The 23,559-nt window shown below is 42.3% G+C and overlaps 1 protein-coding gene across 2 annotated transcripts in view; it reads right to left on the bottom strand.

The window, feature by feature from the left end:
* Positions 1-3,861: 3,861 nt before the first annotated feature.
* elac2 (elaC ribonuclease Z 2) overlaps positions 3,862-23,559 on the bottom strand; it is a 59,040-nt gene continuing 39,342 nt past the window's right edge. For both annotated transcript variants that reach the window (XM_028819842.2, XM_028819843.2), the window contains exons 19-24: positions 16,581-16,690; positions 16,392-16,491; positions 13,357-13,477; positions 9,935-10,013; positions 4,634-4,778; positions 3,862-4,345 (exon numbers count right to left, since the gene is read on the bottom strand). In XM_028819842.2, coding sequence (XP_028675675.2) covers positions 4,052-4,345; positions 4,634-4,778; positions 9,935-10,013; positions 13,357-13,477; positions 16,392-16,491; positions 16,581-16,690 — 849 coding nt within the window. In that variant the 3' untranslated portion in view covers positions 3,862-4,051. The remainder of the gene's footprint in view (positions 4,346-4,633; positions 4,779-9,934; positions 10,014-13,356; positions 13,478-16,391; positions 16,492-16,580; positions 16,691-23,559) is intronic.

Genomic DNA, 23,559 nt, shown 5'->3' with positions numbered 1-23,559 from the left:
AGAGCTCGGGTCACATTTTGATTTCTCCAACATCGACAGGTGCACAGGGATGTCCTCGTCACTGGCTGCATTAGATCCTGGTACAGCACCTTCTCAGGGATGGGAAATGAGGGTGTTGGAAAACTTAGAAAAAATGTTTGCACAATGTGTCATTTTCTGCTATTTTGCGACTGCTGATCACTGATATGATCATATTTTGGATAGATGCTTTATCAGTGACCCCAGCCCTCCCAAAAGGTTAAAAATGACCAACCTAAGCATGTGGGGTATTTCAAGGACAGTGATGTTATTTTTGGATTTCTTAACCTTTTACTTGCCTTCGATCAGAGGGTGCAAAAATGACAGTTCCATTACAATTCTAGAATATCTAAGATTTTGTAAACTTAAAACATTTTAATATTTCAGGCAACTCTTATTATGTACTTGTACCTCACAAAGTCAATCATTCTGTTTCTTACGGACACCCCGAATTCGGGCAGCTTACTTCATTTTGGACTCTCTCTCTCTTTAGGTTTATTTTATTATACAACATAGTTTAGGTGAAGACCCACAGCTGTAAATGGAAAACGTTAGATGGGAGAACCACTGGCTCCTTTTTATCTTAGTGGTAGTAAGGAGCCATTTAAAAACTGAGAATGCGGCCGTGGCGGCACGGTGGCACAGTGGGTAGCGCTGCTGCCTCGCAGTTGGGAGATCTGGAGACCTGGGTTCGATTCCCGGGTCCTCCCTGCGTGGAGTTTGCATGTTCTCCCCGTGTCTGCGTGGGTTTCCTCCGGGCGCTCCGGTTTCCTCCCACAGTCCAAAGACATGCAGGTTAGGTGGATTGGTGATTCTAACGTGGCCCTAGTGTGTGCTTGGTGTGTGGGTGTGTTTGTGTGTGTCCTGCGGTGGGCTGGCACCCTGCCCAGGATTAGTTCCTGCCTTGTGCCCTGTGTTGGCTGGGATTGGCTCTAGCAGACCCCCGTGTCCCTGTGTTCGGATTCAGCGGGTTGGAAAGTGGATGGATGGAATGTGGCCGTTTAAGACTAAAAGCAACAGTTAAGGGTGGAGAATCTGAACAAGTGAGACACAAAGTGCCTCAACAGCAAGAACTGACTTCTCATTAAGAAAACGGTGCAGCGACTACGGCCCTCCAGCACTGTGCTCTGGACTTTCATTATTAGCCAGTATTACTGTATTTCACACTTTTTAATGTTCTGCTGTATACGTCACTAGCCCTTGGAGTGCAACAGACTACATTTAAAGTGCCAGCCACCACCTGGCACCATTACTGTTGCCAATTTGAGCCCCTCCAGAAAGATCCTACCCCAAGGGACTGGAATACCAGGCCAGCAGTTAGCAAACTCCCACTTGCTCAATTTTGACTTGCCAGACAACTTGATATGCTATGGTTGCAGAATTTGGGAGCCGACTGAAGAATATGCAGGAAGCCCACAAGCACTAGGACAAGATGCACCTCCACATCGCTTCAAACACTCGAGCACTTGCTGTCAAGAAATAGTGCTCACCGTTGACCTGAGAATGAAAATGTTCTGCAGATCCCTTCAGTGTGTGTGTTTAAATGGAAAGATTTTATACACACATCACAAAAATGACAAAGTAATCAGAAAACATCTCACGACACCTCACCAAAATAGGTACGTAATATGCTGCACGCTGACACTGCACTTGGTCATCTGTTTACACAAGCAATGTAATATAAAACAGAAAAACGAATGAGAAGCAGAAGACAAGTGTTTACTATTGTGCCGCACAATTACAAAAAATGTGATAAAAATTATGGGGAGTGAAGTGAAACGCAGGGTTTGCTTTTCTTGTGCTGTCCACTCATGCCAACTATCCTTCATCACCTGCTCTGAGAGTCGCAGGCACAATTCCAGATTAAAAGTAAAAAATCAGCACAAGGTCCACACTCTGCTTACATTTGCAAAGAGCAAAAGGATAATTTCCAACATCTGAAATCACAGAGCGGAGGACATACAAAAAGTGATTTTTGGCACCAGAGACTGTTGGCGTGATGAGAACGGCAGCAGTGATTACTCAGATGCCACAATGGAGGAGCCACGTATTCTGTTGTGATTCCGTTACAGTTCTGAGAGCCTGTTGAAAACGCAGAAACGTGCCAGCATGACAGTAGCTTACACTGCACAGCACATTTTTGTTCAAAAACTCTGCCAGGAAAAATTTGGATTATGAAAAATCCACTCTAATCTGATTTCATAATCTCTAACTGACAAATTTGGAGAAACATGAAATTCACTATCATTGAATTTAGCAAGTTGAATCACTTAATAATGCCGACATGTTACAATCGTTCAATTGAGCTAAAAATGTTTTGCTGCTGTTTGTACACATCATCTGCTTCTCATTTCGGTGTACAAAAGTCAGTCGGCCAGCCTTAATGGATCCCACTTGCCCTGAGGTCTCCCTCTTCCATCGTTGCAATGTCACCACATTCACCAGTGAGTGCACAAAGGTTAGCAGGGAAGTAGTCCAAGTGTGAATGCAGAATCTCAGTCTTTGGCGACACGTTGCACTTCATAGTTCTGCAAAGCACTTTTCATTGATGGCACATCCATCTTATGGACTAACAAAAATGTGTTTGTTAATTTTGGCTTTCGTCACTTGTGGAAACATCTGTCTCAAATATCGAAATCCGTGTTTATCACTTGTGCGTGTGTGCTTGAAGAATGTCGACAACCAGTTGGACGCAGTGTGGTGCCCTAAAGTTGCCAAGTAAATTCTCAACAACATCTTTAAATGCCTTCCATGTGGTTTTCCTCTGGGCCCTCTAGCAGATCTTCATTATCTGATTTGTGGACCAACAAGAATGCCTTCCTTAATCTTCGCATCAGTAATCCGTGGAAACCTCAGCCTCAAATATGTGCCTGAATTTCCGGCCCTGGAGCAGTCAGTTCTTTGTAATGGAATGAGATTCTTCAGCACGGCTGTCCCAATCCTGTTACTTGGGATTTCTGAGCTGTGGCGTCAGTACGTTTAGCTCACCTGAGATGTTCCAGTTGTAGTACTGTAGGGTACATCAAGGCTCGCCTAAGGTATGTGGTGCCACCCTGGGTTGAGAGGGGGTGCGGTTGCCAACAGCCTTGAGAAACTGCTCCTAGAGGGCAACAAATTCAAGGAAGCCCCGCCCCTTCCGGTCCAAATGGTGGCATCTCGTCTCATCTCGGACCTGACTGCCATGAAGAGTGAGAGACAGGAAGTGCGTGTCCTCTAAGAGCACTTGCACTTGAACTCCACTGTCCCAGCCAGAGAGCGGTTTTATTTAATTAAATGGGGTTTTGCTCTGCCTCATCATTTACCCCAATGCAATATGAATAACTTCTAAACTGAAAGGAAATCACAAAAATAGCTGACTGCAATAAAATGGGGCATGAAAGGAAAATTTAAAGGTGATTTTTGTGAGCAGCAGGCCTCAGTCCATAAGACGCACCTAAAAAGTGTTTGAGGTAGCAAACTCTCATTTGTCCAGTGTTAAACTGGTCTATAAACTGGTAAACATTCTGTAAGGGGGCCTTGCTCCGATACCCGGCCACAGAAACAGACCAAACATGGGGAAAAAAAAATATTCCAAAATTTATTGGCTTTTTGTGAAGCATAATTAGGAAGAAAACCACACCTGAAAACCACGTCAACCCTCCAAATATCACATGAATCAAACAAATGCAACCAACAAGATCCTCATATTCTGGCTTACCTGCAAAACAAAAAATGCCCAGCATCTCCCTCAGTTATCGGACTTCTATCCTGATGCAAGATCAAATGTCAAATGAAAGGCTGGGTTTCCTTTAAATAAAATACGCATTATTACTGTAGATGGCTAAAAAAAGATACCGAGAAATAAGCCTAAAAATAAATGGGCTTTATTTTAACCTACAGGGTAGCCCCATACTAGCTCCACATTTTCCTTAGCGCTAGTCACTGCCATGTTTTCTGCAACCAGGAATTCTTAAATAAAATCCTCTCCAATCTCTCAGAGACTGGTCTCGTGATAAAGTAGGAGGGCAACGGCGCCAACGTTATTGCTCAGTCTTCAGCTGGTTCGTAGCTTTTTGGGGGCCGTCTCCTCGCTTTCCTCCACCTCCTCCCTTTGATTGCTGTGACTGGCTCCTGCCGAATCTGCCTTGAGTGCCGAGTCCGATTTCACCACAGCATTTAAAGGCGGCCTCGTGGGGCCAGCTTGCTGTCGACAGTTCATGAGCGCTTCTTTCATCTGCCGCATCTCTCTTTTCTCCCGCCGCTCCACCATCTCCTCGATCTCCTCTGCAAACAGCACTTTCAAAGCCGGGATTAGTTTGGGAATGGTGTTAAAGTGGCTCAGCCGGATCTGCAAATGAAGGAATCTTTACTTAATGCAACTCCTTTAGCAGAGCAAACCAGAAAAAGATAGAAATAACCAAAAAGAAAACGGAGGCAGGACAGTCAACATTTCAGGTTAGTGAAGCATTTACAGAGAATTAAACATTAAGCCATTAAAGTTGAAAGAGATCCCGACACAGCGACATCTTAGGCTTTCACCAACTGGAGAAGAGCAATAATGGCTGGAGCAACACAAACATTCCACATGGCTGAAGGAACTGCTGTACGCGAGGTATAAAAGGAGACAGACACTCACCCTCATGTGATCAAAAGCGATTCCCACCTTCTCATTGAAGTCGGCGCTGAAGAGGGGGATTTTAGCGTATCTCTGGCTGAAGTGATTCAGCATTATAAACTCTGCTTTCATTTTCATCCCAACTTCAATGGCTTGAGAAGTGGTGCTGTTCAACGTAAAGAAGAAACACATTCAAGGGGGTGGAGGATGGCAGGCGGCCTCCCAGTTAATCAACTTTTACTTTTATTGAGCAACTTTCTAGCAAGAATGCTATACAAGGTAAAAGAGCGGGGTAAACGTCTGCGCCAAATCACTCAAACTCAGAAGGAATTAATAAACGCCAAGAGGAGCCCACAAATATTTTAAAAGATGAGCGACAATAAACAGCAGCAAAAAAAAAAAAAAAAAAATGTAGGTGTAAAAAAAATGGCAGACATTATCACATGGCCAAAGCAGTTCGGATGAGAACAAGAGGCTTTAACAGAAGACCAAGGGGTGGCCACTCTCGATATTTTACAAGATTTACAGTCACATACAGGTAGTCTTCGGCCCATCATTTTCCTTTGTCCATTCTGTTAGTGTGTGACAAACACAAGACATCAGACAGACAAACGTCTTCTGTTTCTGCAGTCTAAAATAGCCACATTACTTCTTTGCACCTGAAGCAAGCCACAGACTGGTCTCACCGAGTCGTCAGTCTGTTGAGCGCACTGCAACTGCATCTGACAAGCTATGATTATAAAAATGAAGTTTACAGCCTAAAGTCACTGGAAAATTCCTGTAGTGCGACAGGCCTTAACAAATATAATCCTTCTAGCCGGTGTGGAGTTGAGCCTGTGCACTGTAATCAGTGGATAAATGTACATCTGACACTGAAAGACACTTCAGTGAAAATGTTTAACAGAGATATTATAAGTCAATAATGCAGAGAAACCAGCTCATCATCGATAGAATTTACTGGTTTGCAAGTAGTGGGGCACAGGTGCACAATGGTAGTGCTGCTGACTCGCAACAAGAAGGTCAGAGTTTACTTATCTGAACTTATCATGACTTACAAACCAGAACGTACATTAAGATCTCAAGATGCCAGTCTGCTTATGATTCCAAGGAATAATAAAATAACAGCGGGAGGTTGAGCTTTTAGTTACAAGGCCCTAAACTGTGGAATGGTCTGCCTGCTACTATAAGAGATGCCCCTTCGGTCTCGGCTTTCAAATCCCAGCTGAAGACTCACTACTTCAGTTTAGCACACCCTGACTAGAGCTGTTGATGAACTCTGCAGACTACATCTCTGATAGTCATTAGCACTAAAAAAAATGTATACACACATACATATATACACATGTTATATATATTTTATATTATATATATCATATACATACACACACACAGACACATAGCACCCAGAAAGTATTCCCAGCGCTTCATCACTTTGTCCACATTTTTTTATGTTACAGCCTTATTCCAAAATGGATTAAATTCATTTTTTTCCTCAGAATTCTACACACAACACCCCATAATGACAACGTGAAAAAAGTTTACTTGAGGTTTTTGCAAATTTATTAAAAATAAAAAAATGGAGAAAGCACATGTACATAAGTATTCACAGCCTTTGCCGTGAAACTCCAAATTGAGCTCAGGTGCATCCTGTTTCCCCTGATCATCCTTGAGATGTTTCTGCAGCTTCACTGGAGTCCACCTGTGGTAAATTCAGTTGACTGGACATGATTTGGAAAGGCACACACCTGTCTATAGAAGGTCCCACAGTTGACAGTTCATGTCAGAGCACAAACCAAGCATGAAGTCAAAGGAATTGTCTGTAGACCTCCGAGACAGGATTGTCTCAAGGCACAAATCTGGAGAAGGTTACAGAAAAATTTCTGCTGCTTTGAAGGTCCCAATGAGCACAGTGGCCTCCATCATCCATCATAAGTGGAAGAAGTTCGAAACCACCAGGACTCTTCCTACAGCTGGCCGGCCATCTAAACTGAGCGATTGGGGGAAAGGCCTTAGTCAGGGAGGTGACCAAGAACCCAATGATCACTCTGTCAGAGCTCCAGAGGTCCTTTGTGGAGAGAGGAGAACCTTCCAGAAGGACAACCACCTCTGCAGCAATCCACCAATCAGACCTGTATGGTAGAGTGGCCAGACGGAAGCCACTCCTTAGTAAAAGGCACATGGCAGCCCGCCTGGAGTTTGCCAAAAGGCACCTGAAGGACTCTCAGACCATGAGAAAGAAAATTCTCTGGTCTGATGAGACAAAGATTGAACTCTTTGGTGAATGCCAGGCGTCACGTTTGGAGGAAACCAGGCACCGCTCATCACCAGGCCAATACCATCCCTACAGTGAAGCATGGTGGTGGCAGCATCATGCTGTGGGGATGGGAGACTAGTCAGGATAAAGGGAAAGATGACTGCAGCAATGTACAGAGACATCCTGGATGAAAACCTGCTCCAGAGCGCTCTTGACCTCAGACTGGGACGACGGTTCATCTTTCAGCAGGACAACGACCCTAAGCACACAGCCAAGATATCAAAGGAGTGGCTTCAGGACAACTCTGTGAATGTCCTTGAGTGGCCCAGCCAGAGCCCAGACGTGAATCTGATTGAACATCTCTGGAGAGATCTTAAAATGGCTGTGCACCGACGCTTCCCATCCAACCTGATGGAGCTTGAGAGGTGCTACAAAGAGGAATGGGCGAAACTGGCCAAGGATAGGTGTGCCAAGCTTGTGGCATCTTATTCAACAAGACTTGAGGCTGGAATTGCTGCCAAAGGGGCATCGACAAAGTATTGAGCAAAGGCTGTGAATATTAATGGACATGGGATTTGTCAGTTTTATTATTTTTAATAAATTTGCAAAAACCTCAAGTAAACTTTTTCACATTGTCATTATGGGGTGTTGTGTGTAGAATTCTGAGGAAAAAAATGAATTTAATCCATTTTGGAATAAGTAACATGTAACATAACAAAATGTGGTAAAAGTGATGAAGCGCTGGGAATACTTTCCAGATGCACTGTATATTATATTTTTTTTTTTTTGAAGAAGAAGAAACTGGTGGGGCTGCAACATTTCTTTAAAGAAGCAATTATTTATTTTTGCATTAATCTACTGAAAGCTAAATAAATATGGTGCGTTTTGAGATATTGGTTTAATTTTACGTTTACAGTGGGTTCAGAAAGTATTGAGTCTCCTTCACTTTCTGTGCAATTTACTGTGTTGTACGTTTAAAGGATAAATTTGCCATTTCTGCCCATCGGCCTACACTCAGTAACCCATAATGATAAAATGAAGGCCTGCAAACCTATTAAAAGAATCAAAACCTGAAATCTGATTTGTAGAAGTATTCACTCCAAACTGTGCTCAGGTGCATCTTGATTGGTTTAATTCTCCTTCAGACGTTTCTAAAAACTTGATTGGAGTCCACCTGTGGCAAACTGAATCGATTGGACATCATTTAGAAAGGCCCACGTGTACCTCCTGGCCTTCACACTGCAGATCTAACAAAACATGACCATGAAGTCCAAAGGACTCTTTGTAGACCTCCATGATCAAACGGAGGTGAGGCAGAGAACAGGGAATGGGGATAAAACCATTTGTAAAACTGAGTGTTCCCAGGAGCACAGTGGTCTCAAGAATTATGAAATGGAAGAAGTTTGACTTTTTCTAGAGTTGGCCATGAGGGAGGTCACTCTAACAGTCCTCTGCTGAGATGGAAGAACCTGTCTGAAGAATGACCATCTCAGCAGCACTCCATCAATTGGGAGTTTATGTTAGAGTGGCTGGAGAGAAGCCACTCTTTAGTAAAAGTACTACGTCTGGTGAAGACCGGGCACTGCTCATCGCCTGCCTAATCCTGTCCCTATGGTGAAGCATAATGTTGGCAGGGACGAGGAGATTGGTCAGAACTAAGGGCAGGATGAATGTGGTGAAATGCAGGGAGGTCCTTGAAGAAAATCTGCTCCGGAGTGCATGTCACCTCAGACTGGGTCGATGGGTCACCTTTGAGAAATCAGAGAGTCAATGCATGAGTGGCTTTGGGACAAGTCTCAGAGTGTCCTTGAGTGGCCCAGACCTAAACCCCAACAGAACACGAGTGGAGAGAACTGAAGATGGAAGTTTACAGAGACTTCCCATCCAATCCAGTGCAGCTTGAGAGGATCTGCTGGAAAGAACGAAGTAAACTGGAATGGGTCTTTTAATAAAGTTGCAAACCTCTCCGAAAATTGCTTTTCACTTTGTCATTATGCATTATTGAATGTAGATTGATGGGCAAAAATGGCAGATGCAACCATTTAAAATTAAATCTACAACCCAGTCAAGTGTGCAGACAGTGAAGGGGCCTGAACACGCACTGAATCCACAGCCCTCGTTTTTCTCAGGTCATTACTGTGGAGTACTTCAGTTTATCCAAAATGAGCAAACCCTGAGCTGTCTGAACACAATTACAGCTTGCTGTTGTCTCCTTTAAATCCGTCTTAGTTGGCCTCAGTTTCTCAAAATAAGTTTGAGTTTCAGTAAAGGCCTTGAACACTTTTTCATGGAGTGTACTTAATTAGGATTCATTTCTTTAAGTCCTCCATGTAAAGGATGTCTGTGGTCCACACAAAACTAAAGTGCAAGCATATAGAGGGTCTGTAAGTTTTTTTATTTTGTAAACTTTCCTAATGAGACAATGAAAATTCAAGCGCTGAGAAAGAGAAGAATTAAATAACTCTGCCTGACAATTTACTAGTTATTACTTCACACAGGGAGAAAAACAGGTTTAAGCCAAATAGATTTTCTTAAAATATGCTAATATTGCTAGGGAAGAGTGTGTAAGACTAACCACGCCACAGTTAATTAAAATATTAAAAATACGTTCAACGCACTTCAAGTTTCTTCTTGTGAATATCCAACGTAAATACAGTGCACAAACTATTGTAGCGGTTCAGCATTATAAATTAGGAAAGACTTTATATTTTTAAAGAACACAGACTCAGTAATATGATTACATTTACTGACAAAGCCCTACATGCTTATTAAATAAGACAATCCTATTAGTCGCTTTGCAGTAAACGGCTCCTGGAAGAGGTGAAGACATCTGAAGTGGCACGCAGAGCGTAGCTGGTTACTATGGCATCACAGGCCTATAATTATCCTTGAATGTTTTCAGGCTCCTTTTGTTGTAACAAAGGTAAACCTTGTCTACTGAATAGTGGTAGGCATGTCAGACAATGCCATATTTTATTTTATTTATTTTATATATATATTTATATTACGCACACAAAAAAAAACAAACCACAGAACGTGATAAGAATGTTCCACAACTGAGACTCTACCTGTGTTTCTTTTCAACGGCTTCGTCCTCCATTCCATCCTCCAGGGTTGCCTCATGAATAAGCAAGGTGGCCTTCTCTCCTTCAGAACACGTAAAAACAAAAAAAGGAAAAAATACTAATGAGAACAACTTTCTATAAAATGGTGTTAACTAAACTGGAACCCGTTGGGCAGCTTAGAGGTTACTTACACCCACTTACTGCCCTAACACTGGACAGGAAAGATTTGGCTTCCTGAGCACATAATGATTTTGGTCTGCTGATCACAAAAATCACATTTAAATGTTCCTATGGTGTCCCATTTTATTACATGTGATTATTTTTGATGATTTCCTCTCATATCATACGTATTCATACACATTGTCACACACATGTGCATGGGAGGCAGCTAGAAGGACCAAAAGAAGGTAATCCAGGCCAGGGAGTGATGGGGTGCAGTAACCCTTTCTCTGTTATCCCTGCAGACCAAACATTGGAAATTCTGCCTGGGTCCGATGATGTCACTTCTGGTTCCACCCCCTGATGACATCACTTCAGGTTCCGCCTGCCAAAGACGCCACATCCAGCTCGGGCCCCCCAAAGAAGTCACATCCGATTCCAGCCAGCCCCCCAAAGACGTCACTTCTGCTGACCTGCCTTCAGTTCTCAGTTTCTGTTATGTACACTACTGTACTACCAATCCTTCAATTTTGCAGCCTTATTCAAGTATACAGGTGGCTGCCCCAAACCTTTTGATGTGTCAAGGCGATTCACTTTCACAACATATTTAACAACTACGACTGGAACACCTGTGATGATCTAAAAGCAGTGGCACTGCAGCCTGGATATCCCAGGGTACTCTGAACAAAGAGTCTTTGTACATTAAAAAGAACTGGCCACTCTGTAGGGCCAAGTAATCAATTTGTCTGCCAAATAGACCATCAAACCATGGGGCACACCTGCTCTCTTTTAACAGCTTGCCCGAGGTGCCTCCATTCGCTCTCCCACCTCAGTTGTGCCTTAATAATAATAATAATTCATTACATTTATATAGCGCTTTTCTCGGTACTCAAAGCGTTATCCACACAGGGAGGAACCGGGAAGCGAACCCACAATCTTCCACAGTCTCCTTACTGCAGAGCAGCAGCACTACCACTGCGCCACCTGTGAGGTCCGGGTGCTTACATGGCACTCACTCCCGGTCAGCTGAGTTGTGTGCCATTAGCGGTGTCTATTCTTGGCCTCAATTACCCATTTTAAGTAAAAATAATATAAGGTGGAATAAAACTCACAGATCAAAACCATGAAGTGCAACACGTTGCTAAAGATTATTTTTCTGCATTCACGCTTGGCCTTCATCCCATGAGATTAGCAGGGACGAAGTTCACGGCAGATTGAGGGCAAGCAGAATCCATCGATAATGGCCGACTATGGCTGCACCCTGGGATTGAAAAGCATCACGTTCTTCGTAAAGATGAAAATCAACAGCTTAGCTCAATTGATAATTCATCATTAAGTGATTAAACACACTAAACTCAGCAAAAGTTAATTTCATGTTTCTCCAAATTTCTATGGAATACCGTCAATCTGAAACTATATTTGGACTCACCATGAAGCCGTCTATCTTAATCACCAAAAATAATTCAGGAAGCAGAACTTTTTTTGTCCAGCGTATGTATAATCAATCCATCATTATTATGTATAGCAACGTAACACGGCAGGGCAAGTAAGAGCACAATAAAGTGTCTAAATGATTGGAGACTTGCTAGTCAGAGAAGTTTAATGAGCTCTACTGCTAACCACGACACAAAGGTTAGCTTGTCAACTGGCACAGTCTTTGAGCATTACTGCTTCACAGAAGAGCAAGGATGGCATTTTCATCTGTGATCTAGTCTGCTGCGCAGGACATGTTTTAGTGTCACAATAGGAGAAGGAGGAGACAGTTGACACATATTGTATATTCAAAGTAATATCATTTGCAAATAAACTTCTACACCATCACAATTCAAAGGTAGCAGTACACAAATAGAAAAATACAGAGCTGGGGGCTCCATGCGGCCACTGGATTAACTCACCACTCGCAAGGCGCAATTTCATTTGGGTAACAAGCACGCGTTGGACAGATGGAGATAATCTAGAGGTTGACAAGAAAGCAAAAACTCCTGAGACATGGAACATCACTTCACTGATGGGGAAGCAATCAGAGCTCACTCAGCAGGATGTAACATAAAGGGCAGATGCGGTCAGACTCACTCAGCTCTACGCACTGCATCAACTCCGAACCCAGCCTTTTAAAGTCGGAGGTGGTCTCAGTCGCTCTCCTTCCTATTCTTGACTTACCGGGTGTTTAATTTGTGTTATGTGTTGTTTTTATCTGGGTCTGCTTTTCACCAGGATCATTCTGGGTGGCACTACAGTCACTGGCAGACATGTGATGCACTCAGTGTTAGCATTCGCACCTCCATATTTTCAGGCCACGGTGGTCCACTGCAGGAAAACAATGGCTTGCTCCCAAAAGGTTAGGTGGAAGCAGAGTAGCAGCCCCAAGTGGAGATCAAGTCCTGCTCATGAGGGACAGTAGGAGTTACCATAAGACAGACCACCGAGTCAAAGCAGAGGCATCCGTTTCATGAATATCCACTAAGTTGGTTAAAACAAAGTTTTAACTTGTGTGTGGGCACGGAATGTGGGTGGCAGCAGAAAGTGTGAAAAGTCAATGGAGAGCGGAGGTTATGTGCTAGTTGAAATTGGGGGAAAAAAATCAAATTCACACTTAGAGGATCTGTACAAAACTTTTTCAAAACCTGGCAGGATCTGATCAATAAAATTTTAGAATAAGTGTTTTAATTGAGGAGGCAGATTCTCTTCCTCTCTTTTTTCAGTCTATTGTTTATTAATTTATCTATTTACTTATTCTTCCATCTTAAAAGTTTTACTCTGCTGGCCTGATTTGTTTTGAACCACGTCTTATAAAACTTGACTTATTTGTACAGAATGTTATTTGTTATTAAAATCAATAAAAGAGTGAAAATGCAAGTAGCAAGAGGACTAAGAAAGGTTCCCCTGTGGTGTTGCTGGGAGGACTCTGAGGAATAAAGTGAGGAGCTAAGAAGACAGGAGGTCAGACCAGCAGAGGGCAGAGTCGAGGACAAATGTACTTTCATTAAGTCAGGCCCTGCAAGGGACAAGTGCCAAGAAACACACTTTTGTTATCACTACAAAATCTACACAGGTGGGTTAAACAATGGAGCAGGTCACATGGCACGTTAGTGACAAAGGTCAAAATCAACAAACCTGTGGCTTTTCAGATCAGTTCTTAAGCAATGTAGTGCTGCATGCCACCCACTTGATATTCTTTTCCTTTTTTTTTTTTAATTCCAAAATGAAAGCATATTCCTATTCTGATCTGCCACGTTTTTTAATCATTTACAAACACATTTACTAACCCATCTTTATCAAAGATTCACAAGGCATCGTATCACCGGAGAATACAATTTTCCAGCCAGAATGATGTGTTAAGGAACAGGCGTAGGCTTTCTTGCAATGGCGAACCAAGCAGGTCTGGAACTGCAAAGGCAAACAAAAACCACAGGGACTGGTCAGGAGAAGGTACAGCTCTGCCAGCGCAGGTTCACTTACAGCTCTGTAATAAAATGGAGATGCCTGGTACTGACGTTTTAACAACATTTACAGTTTTCTCAACTGTCTGTTGAGTTACAAATCCTAAAGTTTGTTTTTTTTAAAGAAAATACAGAATGTGAGTGTTTCATAAATTTCTCCTACTAAAAGTATTCACTCCCATGGAAGTTTCCATATTTTACTGTTATACAACTTGCCCCCTGCTTGCTTCGCTTGCCCCGTTGTGAAAAGGAGCGCTGAACGCACCCCAAGGAGATGCGGCCGCTCCTCCGAAGCCCCTCTTAAACGGTGTTACAATGGGAAACAAATAATTTTTTTTTTAACCTCCTGTTTGCTCGATCAGCTGCTGCCGCCGTGCCGCGTGATCTGCATGTCGTGCGGCACTTTGAACGTTTAAAAGCCTGTACAGCAGCTGTCCTTTTTGTCTCAATGCCTTGTCTCTCTTCTCCCCCAGACATCCTCAAACACTATGTGATCTCTTTTCGCCGTTCCGTTATTTCACCGAGTAATATTTTCCGTTTGTTTGCGCTAATGCGATCTTTACTCATTTTTTTGACACTTTCGAATTTTCCTACTTCTATTATCTCTAACCGCTGCCTCGCAGTTCGGAGACCTGGGTTCGTTCCCGGGTCCTCCCTGCGTGGAGTTTGCATGTTCTCCCCGTGTCTGCATGGGTTTCCTCCGGGCGCTCCGGTTTCTTCCCACAGTCCAAAGACATGCAGGTTAGGTGGATTGGCGATTCTAAATTGGCCCTAGTGTGTGCTTGGTGTGTGGGTGTGTTTGTGTGTGTCCTGCGGTGGGTTGGCACCCTGCCCAGGATTGGTTCCTGCCTTGTGCCCTGTGTTGGCTGGGATTGGCTCCAGCAGACCCCCGTGACCCTGTGTTCAGATTCAGCGGGTTGGAAAATGGATGGATGGATAGATGGATTATCTCTAACCTGCTCTACATATGTACCATGGGACTTGCTTCCTACGGTTGTAAGTATGACGTGACTTGTCTCTCTCACGGGACGTGAAAGTGTCTCTCTGTCTCTCTTCCAAAGATCACGTCTCGTTGCAGCAAAAAAGTCTCATATCGAAAAAAGATTTTTTTTTTTTTATATATATATAATAGAGAGATATTGAACGACAGTGGATGAAATTTAGCTATTTTGATGTGGATCAACAGAATACAATTCTTTAAAGTCAAAGTGACGTCTGCAAAACCCTCTTTACAAATACAAAAGACAAGTATCGACCCCATTTAAATATGATACCCCTAAATCATCACTGCTGCAGCCACTGGGTTTTATAAGCCCCGTCATTAGTTCAATGGAGAGCACCTGATTGTGACAGGAAGGTGCAACTTGTCGTAGGTCAGTTATGAAAAAAGAAAGAAAGAAACAATTCCACAAAAGAGCACAGGTCCGAGGAAGGAGACAAGAAGATATTCACGTCAGTCAGAATATCCAGTTAAATCCGTCAGTAAGAAATGGACAGAGCATGGCAGAGCTAGAAATCTGGTAGAGCGGGCCTTCCACAAAAACGTGAAGATGACAAGAGTCGCCGGCCACCAAGAGACTTTTTAAGTAGTTTGGACAGACCGACACTGGGGAGACTCTGCAGACAACAACTGTGCCCGAGGGCTTCACCAGGTGTAGCAAGCAGTCATAGCAGGGGAGACTCTGCAGTCATTTGGAAGAAAGTTCTACGGTCTGATGAGAACAACACTGAACGTTTTGGCCATCAGACTTAACACCCCATCTCCACCATGAAGCATGGCAGCAGGCTCTGTAAGGCTTCTCAAGGTTAAAAGAATGCAGCAAAACAGGCAGAAATCCCAGAGAAACACCAAAAGAAGTCTGCACCTTGGGAGAAGACCCAAGCAAGGCTCCAGCCAAAGCTCCAGACAGGAAGGGCTGCAAAACAACAATGTGAATGTCCTGGAGAGGCCGAGACAGAAGTCAGTCCAACGGAGAATTTGTGGCAAGACTTGACAAAGACGCTCACTCACAATTGACATGGCACCTGACAGGGCCTGAGCAGTTTTGCAAAGGTGAGTGAAGAAAAATGGCAGAGCTGCCAAAGAGAGAGACCTGTGCACAAAGAATCAGGGCTATCATGGCTACCGTCTACTAAATGCTAATGCAATCAATGATTTTATGGTTTACATTTGTAATTAATTTGACCAATCAGCAAAAATGTGTTTGCACTTGGACATTTTCTGTTGATCAGTGTCAAAAATGCCAAATCAAATCCACTCTGATTCAGCGTTTCATAATGACACATTTTGGAAACTTCCATGGTGGGTGAATACTTTTTATTGACATTTAAACAATACAGTAGTTCTCCCAATATAAGTGTTTTATTTTTATCATTTTTTTTAATTTTAAGCTATTTCTCCAGATATCCTTGACAGGTGGAACAGACCATGAAAAAATCTCCCCCTCTGAGGGCCACCCTTTTATTAGGGTTAGCTAATCAAGCAGATGAATCCTGGCACATAGAAATTAAAATCAAGATGAAAACTAACTTAAAAAAGAGAAGAAACCATTTGCTAAAATGTGGAAATTTACTGCAAATGTCAGTAACATACTGCAGTGTAATTCTGACTTTGACCCAAGAGCAGTAACAAGGCATCAAATTAAACAGAATCGGTTGTCTGATTAAAATATGAATGTGAGCAAGCGCGGGGGTCCCAAAGGACCAGAGTTAAGAACTGCTGCAGCATAGACTTGAGTGGATATTTAAAGCTCTCGTGTGTTAGCTAGCGCTCCTCTCCGCTCCTCTGACCCAGCAGCTACTCCTTAATTAGGAAAGCCTGTTTTCAGTTGGCCTGACTGCTCTCTCTGTCGGTCTCTTACCTTTGCCAGGTCCAGCTTCTTCATCAAAAGTTGGATAAGAGAGTTAATTTTGTCATTTGGAACTTCCGCTCCCTCCATTAATGACTTGTTTGGAATGACACTGAAACACACACAAGAAGGGTGGCATCTTAATGTCCTGCCACAGACGTACACAATGGTCAGAGAACAGCACGCTGTACGTACACCTACTTTATGTGTCTAAGGATGTCCTGACAGTGGTTGTGGTACTGGTTAATCCACGTCATTATCTGAACAGGAGCGACTAACAGAATGGGGCTGAAGGGCTTTCCCAAGGAATTCTGAAAAAGAAAAAAGGGTGATGAACAAAAATCTTTACAACTTACAGCAGCACAAGCAGGTAAAGCTGGGACAATTGGGACATTAACAGGAGACCTGACACTTTGAGACGTCAGGGGTTGACAATGCAAATATACAGTTGAGGATTTAAAAGAAAACAACAATAAATGTACTTAATGAAACATAAGCAGAGCTAGCTGTCTGTTAACACGTTAAGTTGTTTTGGCCAAAATCATATTTTCTAATCACTCAAATGTATCACACATATGTTCATTTTGTTAGCTGTCTTAGTGTCTACTACTGAAGGAATTGGGAGAGCATGGGGGGGTGGGGGTCAGGAGGTCACTGGAAAGGGGTGTGTGGCACTCCCGATATATAAGCAAAAGGACGAAGGTCTAACTCTAGTCCTGGTGCTTCCTGTCTTACTATATGGTTGCGAGACATGGACGCTATCCAGTGACCCGAGACAAAGACTGGACTCCATGTGTGTCTCTCCGGAAAATCCTTGGGTACCACTGCTTTGACTTTGTGTTGCTCATGGAGTCCCGAATGAGGCACATGACCTGCATTGTGAGGGAGCGTCAGTTACGGCACTACGCCCACGTGGAACGTTTCCCAGAAGGGTGATCCGGCTCGTAACATCCTCATTGTTGGGGACTCGAGTGGCTGGACCAGGTCAAGGGGGTCTCCCACTTAACACCTGGCTGTGGCAGATAGGTCATTTCCGGAGGGTGGGACTGGACCGCATGTCTACCTGGAGGGTTGCCAATCTGGATCCCGAGCTGTTTCGTCATGTAGTGGGTGTGGTAACGTGCTGTACCAGTGCATGCTCCCCAACTTGACTTTGACTTGATTTGGTGTCTACTAAATAGAGAACAAAAAGCTGAATGTGACCGATAACAATGGACAACCAAGATTTTGCTTCCTAAATGCTTTGACGTAAGCTACATATTTTGGCCTGCTGATCACAAAAATCTCCTTTATATTTTCCCATCATGTACTGGTTTACTACAATTGTCTATTTTTGGAATTTTCTTACAAGTATATATATGCAGTACAACGACTACAACTGGAACATCTGTGGCAATTTAAAAGTATTGGCTCTGCAGCAGGGTGCTGCAAATGCACAGTGCCGGAGTTTAGCAACCAAGCATTTCACTACATTTTGTGCAGTGCGGATTAGTGCACGTGACATATAAAACTGAATTTGATTTGAATGGGACCTCCATGTTAAAGAGTCTCATTACGTTAAAATGAACTGCCTGCTCCAGAAACACTTCCTCCAGGGTACAAAGTGCGGCACAAATCACCTGTCCATCAGACAAAGATACTTTCACCTCCTTTTCATATAAGACTTGGACTAATGAAGAGTGTTATGAAGGTAATGAACAACTATGGTGAAGGAGTTTGATATCGGAGACCAATGTTTCCCAGAATAACTGATTACAAGATTAAGGAAGGCATTTTTGCTGATCCCCAAATCAGAAACGCCATCAGTGACAAGTGTATCAACCATCTGCCAGGGAGCTAGAGGAAACTGCATGGAAGTTATTCAAAGAGGACGATGAGAATTTTCTTGATGAAAATAGAGCACCACACTACATCCAGCTTGAAGTTTATAAGCATTAAAAAACACAGAATGCAACACCTCACTAAAGATTAATTTTCTGCATTCACACTTGGGACTTCAACCATGTTAATCTTGGTGCGGTCAAAATGCATCCTTATTTGAAGAATATATTTGTCCGTTGTACTTTTTGCAAGTTTGGTCTCCAACCCTAACCCTTCTGTGCGAGTAAACACTGGAGTGCCTGCAACTGCATTTTAATATATAGTGAAACTAGCCGAAATACCCGGCGTTGCCCAGGAGGAAAATAAAATTTTTTTTAATTGAGAAAAATTAAAAAAAAAAAAAACAAAAAACAACTTGACAGATTAATTTTTGTTTTGTGGTGTAGTAATAAGTTTTTACATGTAGAAGTTTTGTCAACGAAAAAAACGATTACATTAATATTATCAAGTTGATTTAATTCTATTACCACTACAACATTGTTACAATAAGAATAATGCAAGATGAAAATAGTTAACAAAAACAAATATTAAGTCACAAACAAATAATACTACGGATTTTTCATGATAAAACTATCGGTTGCTTTTACGGAGAACACTAGAAACATTCAGACCATCAAGTGGATGATAGCATGCATACAAGACCGCAAGATTGTTACAGTCTGCTTTATATAGAAGATTGTGGCTAACTACTGGAGAGGTGTTCATTAGAAGGTGCTCTGTGGAATAAAAACTGTTATTGTATTTATACTCTTACCAGTAACGGCGCAGTGAATACACTTGACTTATAGTTTTTATCCTCTCTCTGTACATTTAGCATTCGTTTGCTCAGAGGTTTAAGTGCTTGCTGCTTCCTGAGCAGATCTCGTTTTATCCACTCTAGCAGCCCGCTTCTTCTCTTCTTTCGCATTAAAATTGATTAAGTCAGTGTTTGTGTTGCAATTACTTAGTATGTGTTCTTGAATTCTTCACTTAAGCTGGCACTTACTGTAACGTCTTCAATCTGCCTCAAGAATGATTTAAGATATGAAGAGGTAGGGATGAGAACAGCGCCCGTATGCATGCGCCACTTGCCGAGAGGTGATTGTACAATAAAATAAAATAAAAAGGAATAACCTTGGACTACGGCGGGTTGGCACCCTGCCCGGGATTGGTTCCTGCCTTGTGCCCTGTGTTGGCTGGGATTGGCTCCAGCAGACCCCCCGTGACCCTGTGTTCGGATTCAGCGGGTTGGAAAATGGATGGATGGATAACCTTGGAGGTCATTCATCACCCCGAAAGCAGATAGTAGACGTCACATAGTATATGTGTACCTAATTTCAGGTCAATAGTTCAAATGGTTTGCGAACTACAGGTGATTTAAAATCCTGGACAGACAAACGGACAGCCATGTTAGCGTATTATATAAGAAGATATTGTGGACTGTATTTCTGTGTCTAGGGATCTCTGGCGTCTCCTTGTGGTTACTAAGCGTCAATTGGATGATAACATACATACAAGACCGCAAGATTATTACAGTCTGCTTTATATACAAGTAAACTTAACATACTTTTATTATGTCACTAGATGCAGAGTCTTGGGACCTTCGATTTAATTTTTGATACAATAGACAGCATTTCTGTAATATATAAAAACTTTTTAAAGTCCCTCCCTTTCAAAGATCCCAGAGTACAGTGGTAAAAGGATCTCTTACTCCACATCTCGAAAAACGAGTGGAAGGCAGCCATGCACAGAATTCACTCAAGCTCCATATGTACAAGGCATACAATTATTCAACTTAAAATTATATATCAAGTGCATCTGTCTAATTTAAAATTGTCCAAAATGTCTCTTGGGAAAGATGCAACCTGTGAACATTGCAATCAAGTTCCAGCCTCACTGGGCCACATGTTTTGGGTGACATGTACCAAATTAACATTTCAGACAGCCAAGTAGTCACAATCCCCCTAATCCAGTAGCAGCTGTGTTTGGTGGGCTCACAGAGGGGCTTAAAGTGGAGAAGGACTAACAAACTGTAATGGCCTTTACTTACTACACTATTGGCACGTAGACTTATCTTGCTCAACTGGAAGAATCCTAACTCAGCTCTGTTAAGTCAGGGGATAACTGATGTTATATACTATCTGACATTGGAAAAAATCAAATTCTCACTTACAGGATTCTGTGCAGAACTTTTTCAAAACCTGGCAGGATCTGATAAATAACATTTTAGGATAATCATTTAAATTGAGATAGAGGACTCTCTATCCCCTTTTTTTTATTTATTTACTTATTGTTCCTACTATTAAAGTTTTATTCTGTTGGCCTAGCTCTCTTTCTTGTGGGTGGGGGTTGATTTGTTTCAAACCTAGTTTTGTAAAACAGGACTTGCTTGTACGGAATGTTATTTGATTTTAATAAATTCAATAAAATGTTACAAAAAAATTGTACAAAAAAAAAAAAATAACAAATATGTTACAAGGCCTCATTGGCCCCAATACCGTAGTTAAATAACAAAACTTAACAGCACATCAATCTCGTCCTCACCTGTGGTAACAGCATCACTGTGGCTTTCTTAAAGAGCACTTGCTACTCACAAGACCCAATTTAAACATCTTTTTTTGGAAGTCCGCAGTGACCCTTCATTATTCTTCAATGTGGCCTTGTCTCAGATTCACCGAAAATGGCAGAGGTTTCTTTTTCCCTGTAAAATATCTGAAAAACGGTGCTGCCAATCCAGATGTATTCTAATTTTACCCAAGACCGGACCTATCTGGGGTCTAAAGACCACCACAGTGCAGAGATCTCCTTGTTCTAGGTCTTAAATGTTCAGCTACTAAAATTGGGTTTCTGCATTCTAGATCTTTAGAGAGCACGTGGGACTGTGAATTATCAGGCTTGACCTAGAAAACCTGCAGTGTCCGATGGCGTCCTTGAACAGTTTACTTCGTATCTGTCAAGCCGAGGTCAGTTTGTCAGGCTAAATAATTAAAGATCTTCTGCTGTTTCGCTCTCCTTTGATGTCTCCCATTGCTCTATGTTGATTCCAATACATTTACTTCTCGTGTTAAACATTATTAGCAAACTACTTGTTCAATTCTTTGGTTTTTTTTCCCCCATTAACTGCTGCAGACATTTTTGAGTTTCTATTTACTGACATTTTTTGTGCCAACAGAAAATGGAACCACCTACATTTATGCATTTGCACATCATTTTCTTTACCATCAAGCTGCTCTCTCCGAGTCATATGACTTTATATTCCTTGCTGATATTTATGCTATCCAGGTCACTCCTGTAAGCACTTGAGCTACAGGCCAAGCTCAATATCTGGCTCAATCATGCAAATATTTATAATCATCTGCCAGAAAAAGCAAAGTGCTTTTAAGCTTGGCATGAGTCGAGTCACTTCACCACGAATCACCACTACTGCCAAATAGTTTCATGCACTTGTCTAACTATTCGTATAATCCTCTAATATCATTTCTGCATCCGTTATGCTTTTCCAAAATGTCTCTTGACATCACCTGCAAAGCAAACATGTCCACAGATCTTTGTCGGTCTCAGTTGACAATTCTTAGCAGCACTACAGCATCCTTCTCAATGGTCTTTCAACCAACAGTAATCATCTGCTCCTAAACGTTTCTACCACCATTTTTGCCAAAATTCAATGGACCTGAATCTCTTCTAACTTGTCTATGCAGCAGGCTGGCTCACGGTCTTCTCTGTAATCAAACTCAAACAGAAGACACTGCTGTTACAGTCTGCTTTCAAACATCTGTCGTGGTACAGCATGGCACACTGGGTAGGTGTGGGCTACACTCTCCTATATGGTGTGCACATACAGTGGGTTCAGTGCATATTCACACCAATTCACTTTCTGCACACTTTACTGTGTTGCAGATATACTTGAAACGAGATATGCTTGCCATTGTTTCCCATCGATAAACCGTAACGGAAAAGTGCAAATGTTTTCAGAAAGGTTTGCAAGTTTATTAAAAGTCAAGAACTGAAACCACTCATTCATTGAAATATTCAGATCCTTTGTTGTGGAACTCCAAACTGTGCTCAGGTGTGTCCGGTTGGCTTCGATTCTTCTTGGGTCCAGAACTTGAAGGGAGTCCACCTGTGACAAACTGCACATCGTTTAGAAAAAACACACGTGCACCTGTGTATAGAGGGCCCCTCAATTCAGCCTTAATGTCCGGACAAAAACCAAGCTGTGAAAAGCCCAAGGAACTCTCTGTTGACCTCCATAATAAAAAGTTTGGAACTACCTGGACTATTCCTAGAGTTGGTCGTCCTGCCAATCCAGACATCCACTGTTGAAATGGGAGAACCTGTTGGAATGACAACCAACTCAGCAGCACTCAGTTAATCAGGAGTGTATGGTAGAATGGCTGGATGGAAGTCACTCTTGAGAAAAAGGCAAACGACAGCATTTGCTGGACTTGGAGTGCATGAGAAAAAGATTTTCTGGTCTGATTGGACAAAAATGCAACTCTCTGGGTACTAATCATCTGCTGCCTAATACCATCCCACAAGTGAAGTATTCTGGTGGCTGCATCATGCTACGGACAACAGGGAGACTGGTCAGAATTGAGCGAAGGATGAGAAGTCCATAGTACACGCCACCTTAGGTGGGGCAATGGTTCAATGAGCCAAAGCAAACAGCGGAGACAACACTGGAGTGGCTTCAGGACAGTCGAGTTGTCCTTGAGTGGTCCAGCCAAAGCCCAGACTTCAACCCCATAGAACAACCGTAGAGAGACCTGAAGATGGCAGCTGAGACGCTTACCATTCAATCTAAAGGAGTCTGAGAGGAGAGTGGGATAAACTGCCCGAATCCAGGTGTGCAAAGCCTGTAGAGACTTACCCAAGAAGCTGGAATTGCTGCCAAAGGGGCTCCTACAAAAGGAGTTAGGGGTCTGAATACTTCTATGAATGGCGGATTGCAGTTTTGAGTTTTCATAAATTTGCAAACCTTTTTGAAGACATGCTTTCACTTTGTAATTATATGTTATGGAGAGATGATTAGATGTTCAAAAATGGCAAATTTATCTATTTAAAATTAAATTACAATAAAGTGTGCAGAAAATGAAAGCATCTGAATGCTTATTTTCTGAATCCATATATGCTTTTACATAAAATTATTAGTGGCAATGTACTTTATATAAAATTATTATTCCTACTAGCAGTGTACTTATATAAAATTAAAAGATACTGCTCAAAAACCGCACTCTGCATAATTAAAATTCCTAATTTTCTATGTGACTTGTAAATATGTGGTGGGACTTTGATTTCCTGGCCTGTCTACAGTGACTCT

The sequence above is a fragment of the Erpetoichthys calabaricus genome, chromosome 14, assembly GCF_900747795.2.
Source record: "Erpetoichthys calabaricus chromosome 14, fErpCal1.3, whole genome shotgun sequence".
NCBI lineage: Eukaryota > Metazoa > Chordata > Cladistia > Polypteriformes > Polypteridae > Erpetoichthys > Erpetoichthys calabaricus.
This window is presented reverse-complemented; position numbering and strand designations above follow the sequence as displayed.